This window comes from Staurois parvus, unplaced genomic scaffold (genome assembly GCF_062004578.1).
Source record: "Staurois parvus isolate SC_StPar_1 unplaced genomic scaffold, SC_StPar_1.0 ptg000444l, whole genome shotgun sequence".
NCBI lineage: Eukaryota > Metazoa > Chordata > Amphibia > Anura > Ranidae > Staurois > Staurois parvus.
In genome coordinates, this window is record NW_028318240.1 from 3,913,950 (window position 1) to 3,931,169 (window position 17,220).

The following is a 17,220-nucleotide window of genomic DNA, read 5'->3' on the forward strand; positions in this document are numbered from 1 at the left end:
GACGTGGTGAAGACAACTTGCTGAAGTTCAAACTAAGAATCCGAATGGAAAACAAAGGAAATTTAAGTTTCTTTGAACATGGCATGGTTGTTGTTTCAAAAACTGCTGATCTACTGGGATTTTCATGTACAACCATCTGTAGGGTTTACAGAGAATGGTCCGAAAAAGAGAAAATATCCAGTGAGCGGCAGTTGTGTGGATGAAAATGCCTTGTTTATGTCAGAGGTCAAAAGAGAATGGGCAGACTGGTTTGAGATGATAGACTGGCAACAGTAACTCATGTCAATGTGGACCAAAATCTCTGAGGAATGTTTCCAACACCTTGCTGAATCTATGAATGAAGGCAGTTCTGAAGGAAAAAGGGGGTCCAACCTGGTACTAGCAAGGTGGACCTAATAAAGTGGCCAGTGAGTGTATATCCTTCTTCAGCTGTGTAGGACAGTCAGAACAATACAATTAGTTGGTCCTTAAATGTTTCCATTTTTCACCGAATGTACAATTGGTTGCTGAATGTTTCTATTGCTCTCTGAATGTTACTACTGAACTTGTCTAAATGTTACCATTAGTTGCAGAGTGTTTCTTATTTGTCACTAAGTGTTTCTTTTTGGTCCCATTGGTCACTTAATCCCATTGGCCGCTTAATGTTTCCCATTGGTCGCTGAATGACTTTTATTTGTTATTGATTGTATCTCATTAGTCATTGACTGTTTCTATTGGTAACTAAAGGTTTCCCATTGGTAATGAAATGTTCCTATTGGTCATTGATAGGGATGGCTGATTCTGACTTGGTTTGAAAGGAAAATCCTGTTAGTAAGTTCTTACTTTTTTTTTAGGGCTGATAGGGCTAACAAATTAGGTTTAAAACCCAAAGACATAGAAAGCTGGATACTGCCACCAGGGAACATATAGCAATGCAAAAAAGTGTTAAAAAAGTAACACTTTATTGTGGTACTTTGAACACTCCAATGACTAAGCTGGCTGTACACTAGAGTTTTGTTAATTTTTTTTTAATGTTCATTCAATTTTTTATAATAATAATAATAATAATAATAATGGGGTCAATTTAACATCCATTTTCAACCGCCACAAAGAGAAAATTCAAAGAAGCGAGATGGCAAATCATTCTAGAATTAACAAATTTTAAACAGTGTCCAAATTTGAATGTTAAAAGCAAACACATTTTTAAAGTATTTTCAAATGACATTCATCAAAGCCATCATCTGTATGAAAAAAATCTACTAGTCTAAGGTCAGCTAGACTCATTCACATCTGGAGATTTGGGATTCTGGGCAGGATTGTTTAGATTCTGCCCACGATTTCATATCGCACTGCCATTGTGGCGAATCGAGGCACTCGTGTTTGTGTGCCTGTCATTTTTAATGGCACCTCAAACATGGTGCTTTTTAAGGGAAGTCTTGAATTAAAAAGTTTGCTTTGGACAGGACAGCTGCTAAAGGTAACTGCTGATCTCAAGTCATCTACAAAAAAACAAACTAAAAAAAGCCACCAAAATTTTACGAAAAAACAAATCAGCAAAGAAGTTGCTTGCCCAAAGGACTAGCAATCAGAGGTAAAGCAAAATTTCCTAACTGACCCTAATCTCTTCCTATTCAGTTTGTAGGCTTTCCCTATCCCCTCCCTACAACACTTTCCAATACACAGACACAGTGGATACCCTATGCCCTCTTTTTATAATGAGGGGGCTGAATTATTCAATACACCCCTTACTGGACCTTCTAAGCCTAAAGGTCATGGGTCATAATTCAAAGGTCATACAGTGCGTTGTGGTTTAAAAAAAATTCTCCTGGGCGAATCTAAAAGTCTAAAAGGAAAGTGAGCGCTCTTTAAAATCAGCAGCTAAAACACAAAGGTAACCAAATAAAAGCTTCAAAATAGTATATCAGATAAATAGGTGCAGCGCTAAAACGATTAAATCACTATTATAATGTCCATAAAATAAGCAAAGTGTCAGTAAACGCAAATCTAAGTAAAGTTAACAAGCAGAATCCAAATGATGGTGCTCCAAAGGTATGGTAGAACTACGCACTCACCAGATGCGTAACGTAAATACGCATTGGGTGAATCTACATAGCGAACCTGTAGGATTTGGTTAAACCCCATGGAAGTGGTGAACCTGAGCTTTATCCCTATTTATTGAATGTTTCCTGTTGATTACTTGATGTTCCCTTTGGTAGCTGAATGTTTCCCATTAGTTGTCTAATGTTACCATTGTCTAAAACAGAAAACTGGAGTGTACAGTTGCATCTGGTCAAACCGAGTGATCCTGTTCTATCTCCGGTGAAAAGTGAACTTTGTATGTGTCAGTCACCAGGAGGATAAATCTGTAATATCACATCCAACAACAGTAATAAAAAATAAATATACTTTTATTGGCTCATCATTAAAAAGTCACACTTCCCCTTTTTTTTTAAACCAAATGGACTTTGAAGATGATATCAGCATGTGGTTACATTCATATAGCAGTAAAATGCACAATAAGCACATAGGATCAACATTTGCTTCCTCAGGATCCCCGCTTTAGAAGAACCACTAGTATCGACTGCAAGAGTTGGACTTTAGTAAGCAGTGCTTACAGTAGTTGTATAAAGCGAGGGTCATGAGCCCTCCTCATGATGTTCCTAGTGATGATTGGAAAGATAATAATGTGTACTCCTAATGTATTTAGAAGTCTGGAACATGTGGCTTATCAACAGCTACAGGCTCAAAACTCCAAACCCAGCTTCCATCATACAGCTGAACATACTCGCCTTCCACTCTCGCCTCCAGGAATTCTCCAGAGCCTCTCCCATCCTCTGGAACTCCCTACCACAGTACGTCCGGTCAGCCCCCACCCTGTCTGCCTTAAGGCGATCTTTGAAAACTCACTTATTCAGGGAAGCCTACCCGACCTCCACCTAAGAACTGTACTTGAATCACGTCCGCCAGATCATCCCCCTCAGCTATCACCTTTTGTACCACCTCCCCCTTCATTTAGATTGTAAGCTCCACGAGCCGGGCCCTCCTATTCCTTCTGTACTGAACTGTATTGTAATTGTAATGTCTCCCTTATATTGTAAAGCGCTGAGCAAACTGTTGGCGCCATATAAATCCTGTATAATAATAATACTGCGCTTTCCACTTCCTAGCTAATCACAAAAGGACCGGCCACCAGGCCTCAACACTGACCAGCATGTCTATCCAAACTGCCTCCACCCATCACTTTTTTTTTTAATTTTATTTTTTTTTAGACATTTGCTGGGATGGTGTCACGCTGGGGGTACATATATTAAATTCCAGACCCATCTTCCGTCTTATAGATATAACGTTACCATTGGTCACTAAATGTTTCATATTGTTCCATAAATGCATTCTTATGTAGCCAAATGTTCCTTATTAGTCACTGAAAGTTTCTCATTAGTAAAGGAATTATTTCATTGGTAATTGAATGTTCCCAGTGGTCACTGATTTATTCCCATTGGTTACTAAATGTTTTCCATTGGTGGCTGAATGTTTCCATTGGTCCTAAGCCCTATACTCCAAATTGAATATATAAAATGTGACAAAAGTTGTAAATCTGAAATCAGCTTTGTTGCTACCAACAGCTGGAATTGAATTGGTTATTGCTCAGAATCATACACCATGAATGTGGTATACATTAAAAGGTTTTATTCATTTTCTCTTCTTTTCCTTTGTAGATGTACATATATTATTCAGTCATTAAAGAGTACGTCGATGTGGAGATTAAACAGCTAAGGTGAGAGTCACCGCAACTTAGCTTTGGAGGCTCATAGAATTTGACATCAAATTATTTTCTTAAAAAAAAGGTGGTTTGGAGCACAAAAAAAGTTCTGGTTCTACCCTGATCAGAATCTTATACGCAGCAGATAGTGACAGCCTCCTTATCTTTTTCCATCTGCTATCCCTATTTCCACATCATTTCTTTGCTCCCCAGCCCTTCACTTTCACTTTATCTTCTTTCTTTCACCTTCTTTTTCTCTGTTCTGTTTTTATGATAGTATCAGAAATGATAACCTCTGTATTTTTTCACAGGTTTCCTTTCAAATGCATACATAATTCTTTCAAAAGCCATTTTAAATGTTTATTCATCATGACTAGAGCACCAGAGATAGGTCATTCAAATCCCCCCCCCCCTTTTTGCTATACTGAAAGAAAAACATGACACCAATTTGGAGTAATATGGCCAACATGGCCTTTTATTAACAAACATTTTAACACACCAACCATTCCTTATAACAGAAACATACAGAGTTGTTGTTGTTGGTCTTCGAAGGCACCCCCAAAAATGATCTGAAATGCACCTGCGGACAACCATATTACACAAGGCCTCCAGCCGCAACCAACCAGCTCAGAGACAACCATACCGTCCGCAGTGCAGCACCACCACCTTCCAGTTAAACCTTGGTTAACTGGAATGTCCCCGGGCAAACCATACCAACGATGGGTCCCACACCATTATCTGTACCTCCAAGATAAGAACCGCCTCCAAAGACCAACAACCGCCCATGACCGAAATAACCCCCCTTTCCCCCCGAGAGGAACACAATACTCACTAAAATAGGGAGGGCGGGAGGGAAGCTCTCTCTTACCAACGTCCAGCTCCAACTGACGCCCCCCCCCCACCAGGACACCCCACCCTAAGGTGCGGCAGAGCCCACCCACGCTCTCTCCCTACCAACCAGCACCCCCAGCTATACTTTTCAAACCCCCTGGCACTATACTTAACCCTTTCTATTCTCCTTCCCACTCTAGGTCTAGTCATGCCTGCCCTGCGCTAATTTTCTTTTCCTTTTCCGCTACGGGCATTTCTTTCCTATACTCGAGATAAAGAGGATTTAAAAGATAAATGTACTTTTTATACAACTATCCTTTAAAACAGGTTTGGGGATGGATGTCTGAACCTGGATGCAGTCAGCTGTCTAAGACATCTGTCCCAAACCGTAGCTAACCACTCTCTGTTCAGCTACATGTGAACCGCTGCTGATCACATCACCCGATTATTCAAACAGCAAGAATCCTGCCACAACAGTTGCAGTGTCCCTGATCACCGCCACACCAGTTACAGTGTCTTTGATCATGCTCAGGCAAGTTAGTGTCCCTTTTCACTGCCAAACCAGTTACAATGTCCCTGATCACTGCCACACCTGTCATAGTGTCCCTGATCAATGCCACACCAGATACAGTGTCCCTGATCACCACCACACCAGTCACAGTGTCCCTGATCACCGCCCCTTCAGTCACAGTGTCCCTGATCACCACCACACCAGTCAGAGTATCCCTGATCACCACCACACCAGTCACAGTGTCCTTGATCAATGCCACACCAGTTACAGTGTCCCTGATCACCGCCACACCAGTTACAGTGTCCCTGATCACCGCCACACCAGTTACACTGTCCCTGATCACCGCCACATCAGTTACACTGTCCCTGATCACTGCCACACCATTTACAGTATCCCTGATCACCGCCACGTCAGTTACACTGTCCCTGATCACCACCACAACACTTACAGTGTCCCTGTTCACTCCCAGACCAATTACAATGTCCCTGATCACCACCACACCACTTAGAGTATCCCTGATCACCGCCACACTAGTTACAGTGTCCCTGATCACCGCCATACCAGTCACAGTGTCCCTGATCACCGCCTCAACAGTTACAGTGTCTCTGATCACCACCACACCAGTTACACTGTCCCCTGATCACCGCCACACCAGTTACACTGTCCCCTGATCACCGCCACACCAGTTACACTGTACCCTGATCACTGCCACACCAGTTACACTGTCCCTGATCACTGCCACACCAGTTACACTGTACCCTGATCACTGCCACACCAGTTACACTGTCCCTGATCACCGTCCCACCAGTTACAGTGTCCCTGATCACCGCCACACCAGTTACACTGTCCCTGATCACTGCCACACCAGTTACACTGTCCCTGATCACTGCCACACCAGTTACACTGTCCCTGATCACTGTCCCACCAGTTACAGTGTCCCTGATCACCGCCACACCAGTTAGAGTGTCTCTGATCATGCCCAGGCAAGTTACAGTTTCCCTGTTCACTCCCAGGCCAGTTACAGTGTCCCTGATCACCGCCACACCTGTCATAGTGTCCCTGATGACCGCCACACCACTTAGAGTATCCCTGATCACCACCACAGCAGTTACAGTGTCCCTGATCACCGCCACACCAGTTACAGCCTAGAATATTTGCACCTTTTCACAATATTCTCATTTTCTGAGATTGTGGATTTGGGGTTTTCATGAGCTGTAAGTCATAATCATCACAATGATGACAAATCATGGCTTGAACTATCTTGCTTTGCATGTAATGAGTCTATCTCATATATTAGTTTCACTTTTTAAGTTGCTGCACTGAAATAAATGACATTTTGCACTATATTCTAATTTTTTGAGTTTCACCTGTATGTAGCCAGATAACTACAGAGAGCCAGTTATGACACTGTTTGCAGCAGCTCTGTAAAATACAATTGCATTGACACGCTGGATTTAAGCACACTGTCTGCTCTCATGCAAGCAAGGGAAGCAGGCAAGCCAAATGGAGCTCCATAGACTTTTATACTAGCTGCATTGGAAGGTGGGAGTTGAATTTGGGAGAGGGAGCTATGAGAGACAGTGATACGGGTGGAGACAGAGGCTGTTTTCCCAAGCTGGAGATGGAGTAGCTTTCTCTTAGCTGCAACGAAACTACAGAGAGAACATATTGCTGTATGGAGGTGCACTAGCCTTTACGAGCCAGTGGACTGAGTGGGGATTGGGGCCTCTTACCCTGGGTGCCACAGAGAGAGAGAAAATCAAAGGGTGCAAAGACCATGGACTGAGTCATTGTGGTACACGGTTTCTTGCTGCACAGGTCCTGTAGTCTGGTGGACCGAGGACCAGAACTGCACCAAGCCAAACCAGAGGGCACCTAAACAGTGGGACTTTTGTGGCTGTATTGCTGGGTTGGTGAGAGAGTCTTGCAGCCATAACTTGTTTTTCCGCTAGCAGAGACTGAGCACTTAGGAACTGGACATTTGACTAGCATTATTCACCACTGCATGCTGGCTTTTCTGGGACTGTACCTATGTGCACCATCATAAAGACTGGTCCCCAATGCTAGTCGGCTGAATAACAAGGACAAAAGACTATTTCTTTAGATAGCTGCCCTATTTGCTGCCTAGGGAAGGAGATACCCCTGAAGTAAGATCTGGGTGTTAATATACAGGTAGTCATTCTGAGAGTGCACTCTAGTAGTATAGCAATCTGATGGCAGGGAAGATGTTATAGCATCTCTTACTATTGTGGTTAACTATATTCTCTATTTGCTCATTTATGAGCATATTGCCATTTTCCATAACCTACAACAATATACCCAGTTCTTCTTTCAATAATCAGTCTAGTGTTTCCTTGCTGAAATGGAACTATAGTTTTGTGCAGGATGTTTATCATTGTGCTCTTAACAGCTTTATGAGTTCTATTTGCTTAACGGAGGAGCTGAGGTTGTTCACAGATTCGAGTCAGATCAGAGAACCCAAACTACCGTCTGCTCCTGAGGGGTAGCACTACATATAGTAATTATTGGAAGGAGCTCCCTTAAACCGGGAAGTTATTTCAAGGGCTTCTTCATGTTAAAATGGTTGAGAATGCTTACTTTAAAAATTACCCTCTCCCCCACTACAAGGTGCTATGATTATCTATGCTCCTGGCAAATCAACTCTGGCTCACCCAGTTCAGAAAACCCTGTCAGCTGGAGTCTTTTGTGCTTACCATTCCTTTCCTCCTCTGTAGCAGCCTTTAGCCAACAGGAGTTGAGCAAAACTACCTGATACGTCTGGGTATAGAGGATCATGTGACATCATCATATCTTCCTACAATTTGACAGCACTGGTCATTGTTGCTTGGCCGTTCAGGAACAGAGATATATCAAATGGGGTTGGACTTTAAATGTTTTCTTATGCTTACCTATTACCCCTATAAGCTCAGTGGTGGAAGGTCACTTGGTAACTTGTAGGCAGGTGCAGTCTGCTTTCCCCACTGTAGGTGGAGCCCAACCAGAATGGTATCACAGCCTAGAAGGAAGGGCATTTAGGCTTCAATGTGATTTCCTGGTTCTTGGAGGCAGCGTTCTGGTTGGCTACGCTTCATCCAGGTGACCCTTGGTGGCCATCTTTGGGTCAGTAGAGTCTTTATAAGGCCATGTCCCTAGGTTTTGGTACACATTTTTGCAAAGTGGCTTTAGTCGGGAAGGAGCAGACTCCTGTCAGGGAAAGTGATAGCAGCAGGGAAAGGTTCCAGGTGAGTAGGGACAGGCTAGGGACTCACAATTCTTTACTGAAGCCTCCCTTTTGGGACCAGATGGCCAGGCCGCATTTTGCAAGTGTTAACTTGAGTGGCGCTCTCCCGCTAGGGTTGTTTGTAGTTGGTTTAGCGCTACCCTCGTAACAACGGTCCCCAAAGGTTACCCTGATGTTGCAAGCCGCCCGACACCTCTGACACCATGTAATCAGACATAATGCCCAAAGGAAACAATTGCACAGGCACCAGAATGCAGTAAAGCAATTGATTATTTACTAAGAGTTTTTCAGTCAGCAGACAGTGAATAATATTTATGGCAATACTTCCATGTAACCAGTACCTTGTTGAAATCAAAGTGTGAATACAGGTGGACCTGGCAGAGATGAACACAATGATTCAAACAGTGTTTAATATATGCTCAGTGGGAGCCTTTGACCCCAGGAATGAAAGGGAACAGAAATACTTCTTCCTTAAAATCCTGATGCCACAGGTCCAGAAATAACACCAAGCTTTGTAAGAGCTAAACGTATGAGCTATGCTATAAACACATTCTGAACAGAGTTCCCGTTTAACATACACACAGATACTAGGCACCGACTCCTTGGCTTGAGGAGTGTTAAAAGGGAGTCTTGATTGAAATAGTGCCCTGGATCATCAGCTAGCTCAGTAGGGGCCCAAAGAGATTGTTGTGCAATGGAGACCAGCAATGATGGATAATATATGCGAATGGTTGCTGATAGAGACTGCTAATTTATGAGGAGAAGTGGGGTAGAGGTGTCTGCACACAGTGTCCCTTTGTGAGGAGTGTACACAGTGTGGGCATTTGCCCACTTGCCAATTCTGACGACACCGCAACTCATGGGAATCAGGATGTCCTGGAAGGGCTTCTGCAGAATCTGCAACCAGTATAGGGGGTGCTTGGCTGAGCCCCTTGTAACACTGGGACTCTGCTGTGACTGTGGCGGTGAAGAAGCACACATCTCTGGTCAGTCACTCTGCCAACAGAAAGCTGGAGACGGATTATCTGCTTGCAGGTCTGTAGCTCGCCCGCTAAAGACCCTACACACCGTCTGAACCGCACGGCCTACTTAACTCTCCACAGCAACTGGGTCCCTCCTTGCAGCTTCAGCTGTGGTCTCAAGAGGTAGAGCTTTCTCCGGGGTTCAATATATATAGCCTCTCCAAGCATTCTACTTTCCTTCCTCCAGCCAGTTGTAACTTGTAGTACACAACAGTATTGACTCCTTGCAAATCTCAGCCTTCTGGACTATATGTCCCACAATCCCCAGCTCTTTGTTGGGTCCTCCTCTCTCTCTCGGTGCCTCTGAACACAATAGCACTATTACAACTAAACACTAGAGGGAGCATTATCTCAGCATAGTTCCCATCATGAATGTCTTGCAATGGCACAGGTAAGTTAGCCGGCACTGGGCTACTTCAGCATTTTCTGCAATACAAGTTCTGAGCTTATCTGCAACTGGACTCTGTGTCTTTACAGCCACCACATCCCATTGCATCTACCTACAAACTGTCAAGAAATTGGCAGGAGCAACAAAGAAGTATCAAGGGAGTACAAAAACAGCACCAGTTAGCAGGAGCAAAAAGCAAGCAAGCTACTCATCATCTCTAAATTAAAACATATTCAGTTTCCTTTATTGGCAATCCATAGCTTTTAAAACATTTGGAGCCGGGAGTAAAAAAACCAGGTCAGTTTTGTGTCGGGGCAAAGCATGAAATATTTAAGCCACATCTGGACTCCCCCTCCTGTCCCTCAATCAGGACAAATTCATATTGTGTTCAGAATAATATAAATATGGATTCCCTCAATTGTCCTATGTGTTTCTTTGCAAGGCCTGGAAGTGTCTCAGCTAGAAAAAGAGGAGCCTTTGCAAGAATTGCCGACGTATCTCCTAGGAGTGACAGTATGGATGTGGTTCATGACGTCATCTTCAAGTTACCTTTAGAGAAAGACCAGAATGTTACCACCACCGAATACGAAAAAGTACTGGACACAATAAAAGATCGATTGGAATTACTCAAAGATAAACAATGCACAAATGAAAACTGTAAGTATTTCTATCTGTAGTGAAATATTTCCATCTTTTCAGGCCTTCCACCCTTGCACAGGGAAGTTTTTGAATTTTGACAAATTTTCTGTTTTCTAGTCAGTCATTGTCCAGGTTACTGTTGTAATGCAAAAAGAAGGTTTTTATGAGTTTGAAATAGTAACAGTATCTGCAATGTGCAGGCCCAAAGAAGTCCCCAGGGCTCTTGACTCCACGTGGCTTTCAATCATTAACTCCATGCTAAAACTATTTTCTTCTTAATAAAAACAGCATGATTTTAAAAACTAAAATCTTTATTCTAAATGGGAATATCACAACATACAGCAATGGTATAAGTTTTCAGAAAAGCTCCACATTTTTTCATAAGAGAGCCTTTCTTCATGTCAAGTCTGTGATTTCTCTTAAGCTGGCAATACAATAGTACCGCCTTTCTCAATCTTTTTAACATGGAGGAATCCTTTAAATAACTGTCCAGTCTCAAGAAAACCCTGACTATATTTACTAGAGCTACAGCTCATGGTAGATTAGTGTGATGGTCACTGGGAAAAAAGCTTCTTACATTGGTGGTCACTGGAAAGAAAGCACCTTACATTGGTGATCATTGAGAAGAAAGCTCCTTACATTGGTGGTCATTTAGAAGAAAGCTCCTTACATTGGTGGTCATTGAGAAGAAAGCTCCTTACATTGGTGGTGATTGAGAAGAAAGCTCCTTACATTGGTGGCCATTGAGAAGAAAGCTCCTTACATTGGTGGTGATTGAGAAGAAAGCTCCTTACATTGGTGGTGATTGAGAAGAAAGCTCCTTACATTGGTGGTGATTGAGAAGAAAGCTCCTTACATTGGTGGTCATTGAGAAGAAAGCTCCTTACATTGGTGGTGATTGAGAAGAAAGCTCCTTACATTGGTGGTGATTGAGAAGAAAGCTCCTTACATTGGTGGTCATTGAGAAGAAAGCTCCTTACATTGGTGGTCATTGGGAAGAATTCTTCTTACATTAATGGTCAGTGCGAAAAATTCTCCTTGCATTAGTGGTCATTGGGAAGAATGCTCTCTACATTGGTGGTCAGTGGGAAGAACCAATCCCATGATCTCAGAGGACTCTTAGATATTTTCTCATAGTGCTTTAGGACAGCCTTTTTCAATCAGGGTGCCCAGGCCGCCTGAGGTGCCTTCAGGTTTCTTCAGAGGTGCCTTGGCAAAATGCCTAAATTTGTCCAAAAATTGTATACAAACCAGCAGGTGGATCAAGCCTGCCTTTAATTATCCAAAGCCAACAATTTTTATTGTGCAGCATTACAACCTTCCAGCCACCAGTGTTTTAACAACCAATGATGTCATCAGTTGATGAGAAGGATGTCAGTCTTCTGCACAGCATCCTTGTTTGCTCCTCCCCCGCCCCTCTCCATCAGCACTGGGGTCACATTAACTGAGTGAAGGATCAAAACTGAGGAAGAAGAGAAATGCTGGAATACTCATCAGTACCAGTGTGGAAAAGTATATTTACTTTGGAAGGATAAATCTCCTCTAATGTTGGGTGTCCTACATGTGTGGATATTGTTGTGTTATGTAAAACTATAGGTATAGTTTTTAAACATTTTGAATGGGGTTCCTTGAGATTGTCCATAATTTTAAAGGGTGCCTTGATTGTAAAAAGGTTGAGAAACACTGCTCTAGGATATTATTATGTTGACATAGTAGGGTTGAATTACTAAGGCAAATAGGCTGTTCACTTTGCCAGAAAAAATGTACTTTGCAAAGGCATTTGCCCCAGAGCTTAGTGAATGTGGTGAAGTTTCACTTTGCAAAGAATACCCAATTCTGAGCAAGAAAAAAAACCCCAAAAAAAACATTTGCTTGCATGTGATTGGATGATGGAAATCAGCAGCTCTGGGGCATATTCCCTTGGAAACTGAACAGTCTATTTATTTATTTTAGTAAATCAATCCCATTATCCCAGAATTCTAATGTATTTTCTCAGAGGACTTCGATATCTTAGAATTACAAGAGATTTTTCTTTCTTATACTTGGCCCCAGTATTCTTCCATACAGATCGACTGGTTTTGTTATGTGAATATGGAAACCGCACTTATCTAAAGGCATTTGGTCATGATAAGCACTATGCTGCATTGTATAATGTTAAAGCGGAGTTCCACCCAAAAGTGGAAGCTCTGCTTTTTTGCCTCCCCCCCCTCCACTGCCATATTTGGCACTTTTTTGGGGGGGAGCAGGTACCTGGTTTTGACAGGTACCTGCTCCCATTTCCGGCTCACTTCGCTATAGCAAAGTGAGCTGGAAGTTTGGCCCCCCTCCTTCTTCCCACAGTCTTCTGGGACACTTCACAGGTCCTAGAAGACTGCTGGACCAATTAGGAAGTGAAGTGCAATTAGCGCATGCGCAGTGGGCTTCCGGCTGTGAAGGCACAAGCTGCCACAGCCTTGCCCACAGCTGAGATGTCGGCTCCAAGGAGAGAAGAGGGAGAGAAGGGACAGCATGGGTGAGCACATCGCTGGACCCCGGGACAGGTGAGTGTGTGTTTATTAAAAGTCAGCAGCTACAGTTTTTGTAGCTGCTGACTTTTAACCCCCCTGGCGGTATTCCCGAGTGTAGCTCGGGGTTCATTTTCAGTACCAGAAGCAGTAAACCCGAGCTACACTCGGGAATACACTGCAGCGTTGCTCAGGGATCCCTCCAGCACTTGCCTTGTCCTTCGCTCCCGTGATGTCCCCCCTACAGTGTCCCCGGCCAATGCCGGCATCCGTCTTACGGGTTCCGTTCCCTGCGAGCGTCAGGACGTATGGGGGATGGAACCGGCGGGAATTTCAAAAATGAAAAAATCTGACACTCACTCAATACACTAAAATCTGATAGTATAACATTACTGTGTCAAACCATTTCACATACATTGTGTCCCGAGTGCTTTGTCCGGCGCCCTGCCTGCATTTTTACTGTTCTTTCTGCCTGGAAACTGAGAAATGTCCATGGCGTCCAAAAAGCGCCCCTTTAGGACAAAAGCGGTTTTAGACCGGCTAGAGAACAGCGATAGTAAATCAGAACCACTTGCAGAATTGAGTGATAATGATTCGTGGGGGAAATTCATCATCAGACACTGAAAACGATTCTGCGACTGAGCTCAGTGATGTGCGAACTTGGCGCTCTATTTCAAATTCCAGTGTTTTTGGTTTGATTATATTATTGAATTAAATGTATTATTATTATATTATTATTTTTTATGATTATTTATTATATTATTATTTAGGATTTCGTGTTTCAAATTTTATCATCCCCGGGATGTTTACTAGACTCTTGTTCAGACAGATTTCAGTGAGTTATTCCTACGAATTACAGGCTTACAACAAAAAAACAACATATTTCCATTGAAAACAATGTACCGCTTTGAGCACAGAAATATGGACATAATCAGACCACTAGAGAGGTTAAAAGTCAGCAGCTACAGTTTTTGTAACTGCTGACTTTTAATAAATACAAAAATGACTGGAACTCCACTTTAAGTAACTATAATATGACTGATGCGATTGTAAACGCATTCATTTACCATATTTCCTTATTCCTTATTTTCTTTCAGCTGGATTTTGTATTGATGGTGAAAGTTTGAATATCACAGAAGTAAAACCAAAAACTGCCGAGGGTAAGATATTTCATCACAGTGATTTAGGTTTGCTGCTGCCGCCATGTTTCCCATATGGGTAGTAGCCTAATAGCCTCAGTGTGCCTTTTCTTCACAGATCTTTGCATGGAATCGCTTCCTGAGGGAGTCAGAGAATTTTATAGTCCGTACTTCTCCACTGATGGAGTGACTTGTGTATCTGACTGCGATCTTTCCTCTGGGAAATACAAAAGCTGTAACAATGGCAGTTGTCGAATCCGGTATCAAACTGGCCGTGCGTGCTTGTAAGTATTTACTTTAAAGCACTTCAAGGATGTGTTCTTTTGCATGCCTCCTAACTTTCTTGTATATGAGTAGGGGTCATACAATGCCAAAAGATACAGCAGTGGCCAGGGGCGGAATGACCATTTGGAAACTCGGGCACTGCCCGAGGGCCCAGGGTCAGTAGGGGGCCCCATGAGATGCCCCTGGTACCTTTTTCATAGGCTTTTTTGAGTTTGGGCAAGGACACAGGGGCCCCATGATCTCCTATTGCCCGGGGGCCCCATGAGTTGTCAGTCCGCCCCTGGCAGTGGCACAGCCATGGTCAAAATGCTGTGTGAAGAATAGGAGTTATAGAGCTCTAAATTCCCTACTATGATTTAATTCACCCTTGGAGGCAGCATTGTGATGCAGGAGCTTTCAAGAGGCAGCTTTTGGGTGCACAAGAACTATTATTATATTATTACACAGGATTTATATAATATTATTATTATTATTATTATTATTATTATTATTATACAGGATTTATATTATTATTATTATTATTATACAGGATTTATATATTATTATTATTATTATTATACAGGATTTATATATTATTATTATTATACAGGATTTATATATTATTATTATACAGGATTTATATATTATTATTATATAGGATTTATATATTATTATTATTATACAGGATTTATATATTATTATTATATAGGATTTATATATTATTATTATACAGGATTTATATATTATTATTATACAGGATTTATATATTATTATTATACAGGATTTATATGGCGCCAACAGTTTGCCCAGCACTTTACAATATAACGGGAGACAATACAGCAACAATGCAGTTCAATACAAGAGGGATAGGAGGGCCTGATCCTGGGAGCTTACAATCTAGGAGGGAGGGGCTAGTGGTACAAAAGGTAGTAACTGTGGGGGATGGACTGGTAGGAGGAGTAAAAGATTCCATTATTAGCTGAGGGCAGGACAGGCTTCCCTGAAGAGGCACAGTGGCTTAGTGGTTAGCACTTCCGCCTGGCAGTACTCAGGTTGTTGGTTTGAATCCCAGCCACGGCACCACCTGCCTGGATTTTGCATGTTCTCCCTGTGCCTGCGTGGGTTTCCTCCAGGTACTCTGGTTTTCTCCCACACGCCAAAGACATGCAGGTAGGTTAATTGGATCCTGTCTAAACTGTCCCTAGTATGTGTATGTATGAATGTGAGTTAGGGACCTTAGATTGTACACCCCTTGAGGGTTAGGGACTGATGTGAATGTACAATATATATATATATAAAGCGCTGCATAAATTGATGGCACTATATAAGTACCTGAAATAAATAAATAGGTTTTCAGAGATCGCCTAAAAGTGAGCAGAGTAGGCGATAGTCTACTAAATTGGGGTAGAGAGCTCCAGAGGATGGGGGAATCTCTGGAGAAGTCCTAGAGACGAGCATGGGAGGAGGAGACAAGGGAGCTAGAGAGCAGGAGGTCATGTGAGGAGCAGAGAGTACGGTTTTGGTGATATTTGGAGACAAGATAGCTACTATAAAGAAATACTATAAATTATTACAGTAGGGCTATTTGATTTTAGTAGAGTTGCAAGCAGGGCCAAAACTGGGGAAGGGAGAGGGCAGAAGGAGCAGCGGCCTGGGCTGAGGTGTTTAAATGTGTTGGGGGGCACCGTTAAGCAGCAGCCTGTACACCACATTCTACTGCACTGAGAGCCCGTCCACCACTCTTTCATCCTTTACTGACCATCACCTACTTACTGACTGGTCCTGTTGCCTGGAAGCTGCCCTGCCTGACTGGGGAGCAGTGCAATCTTCGGTGGTGAGGTCTATTGTCTGCACCAATAGCATACTCGGGATGGTGTGGGGGTGGGTTCCAGCACTCAGAGGGTGCTGCCAAACGCCTGCCATTTTTTTTGCAGCGCCTTGCAACTGTCAGACAGGCAGAAAAGATACTATAGTGATATTATCATAGATCCCAGCTACACAAGACGATTGGGGGTGCTCACATCAGGATGAGGAGGTGCACAGCCCTGGACGACCTTGTCCCAGCACTCTTTACAAGAATTTCTGGTCCTGTTGCAATGACATTGAGTGTTAGGGAAAACGAAAAAGAATTCTCCTGCGCTCCAAGACTCAGACAGGTGGCACAAGATGGAACCAGGCCTGGGGAGAACGAACACCACTGCATAAAGGGCTGTGCAGCTCCAAACCAAGGCTGGGGAAGCCCAATCAGCACTGTAAAATGAAATAAAAAACAAGAAGCGCACCAGCCTTGCGCATTACCTCAGCGACCAAAATTTATTACTTGTAAAAAACATACTCACAAACAGCGAATAAAATCAGGCATGTAAGTCCTCTCAGGGACTTGAAGATAACATGAGTCCCATCAGGGGAATAGGTGTTCAGTACAGCTGACGCGTTTCGAAGGGAGTCCCTTCTTCCTCAGAGCTCTGAGGAAGAAGGGACTCCCTTCGAAACGCGTCAGCTGTACTGAACACCTATTCCCCTGATGGGACTCATGTTATCTTCAAGTCCCTGAGAGGACTTACATGCCTGATTTTATTCGCTGTTTGTGAGTATGTTTTTTACAAGTAATAAATTTTGGTCGCTGAGGTAATGCGCAAGGCTGGTGCGCTTCTTGTTTTTTATTTCATTTTACATTGAGTGTTAGGGACCAGGGGCGGACTGACCATTTGGAAACTCAGGCATTGCCCGAGGGCCTGGGGTCAGTAGGGGGCCCCATGAGATGCCCCTGGTACCTTTTTCATAGGCTTTTTAGATTTTGGGCAAGGACACAGGGGCCCCATGATCCACTATTGCCCGGGGGCCCCATGAGTTGTCAGTCCGCCCCTGTTAGGGGCCGATGTGAATGTACAATATGTATGTAAAGCATCGCGTAAATTGACGGCGCTATATAAGTACCTGAA

General features: G+C 43.0%; 1 protein-coding gene across 1 annotated transcript in view; it reads left to right on the plus strand.

Annotated features, from left to right (window-relative positions):
• The window catches only part of LOC149453964 (mucin-17-like), a 49,267-nt gene that overhangs the window by 14,958 nt on the left and 17,089 nt on the right, over positions 1–17,220 (plus strand). Inside the window, exons 5-8 of the mRNA XM_089688032.1 lie at positions 3,696–3,754; positions 10,175–10,389; positions 13,973–14,035; positions 14,133–14,298. Of these exons, the coding sequence (XP_089544158.1) occupies positions 3,696–3,754; positions 10,175–10,389; positions 13,973–14,035; positions 14,133–14,298 (503 nt within the window). The remainder of the gene's footprint in view (positions 1–3,695; positions 3,755–10,174; positions 10,390–13,972; positions 14,036–14,132; positions 14,299–17,220) is intronic.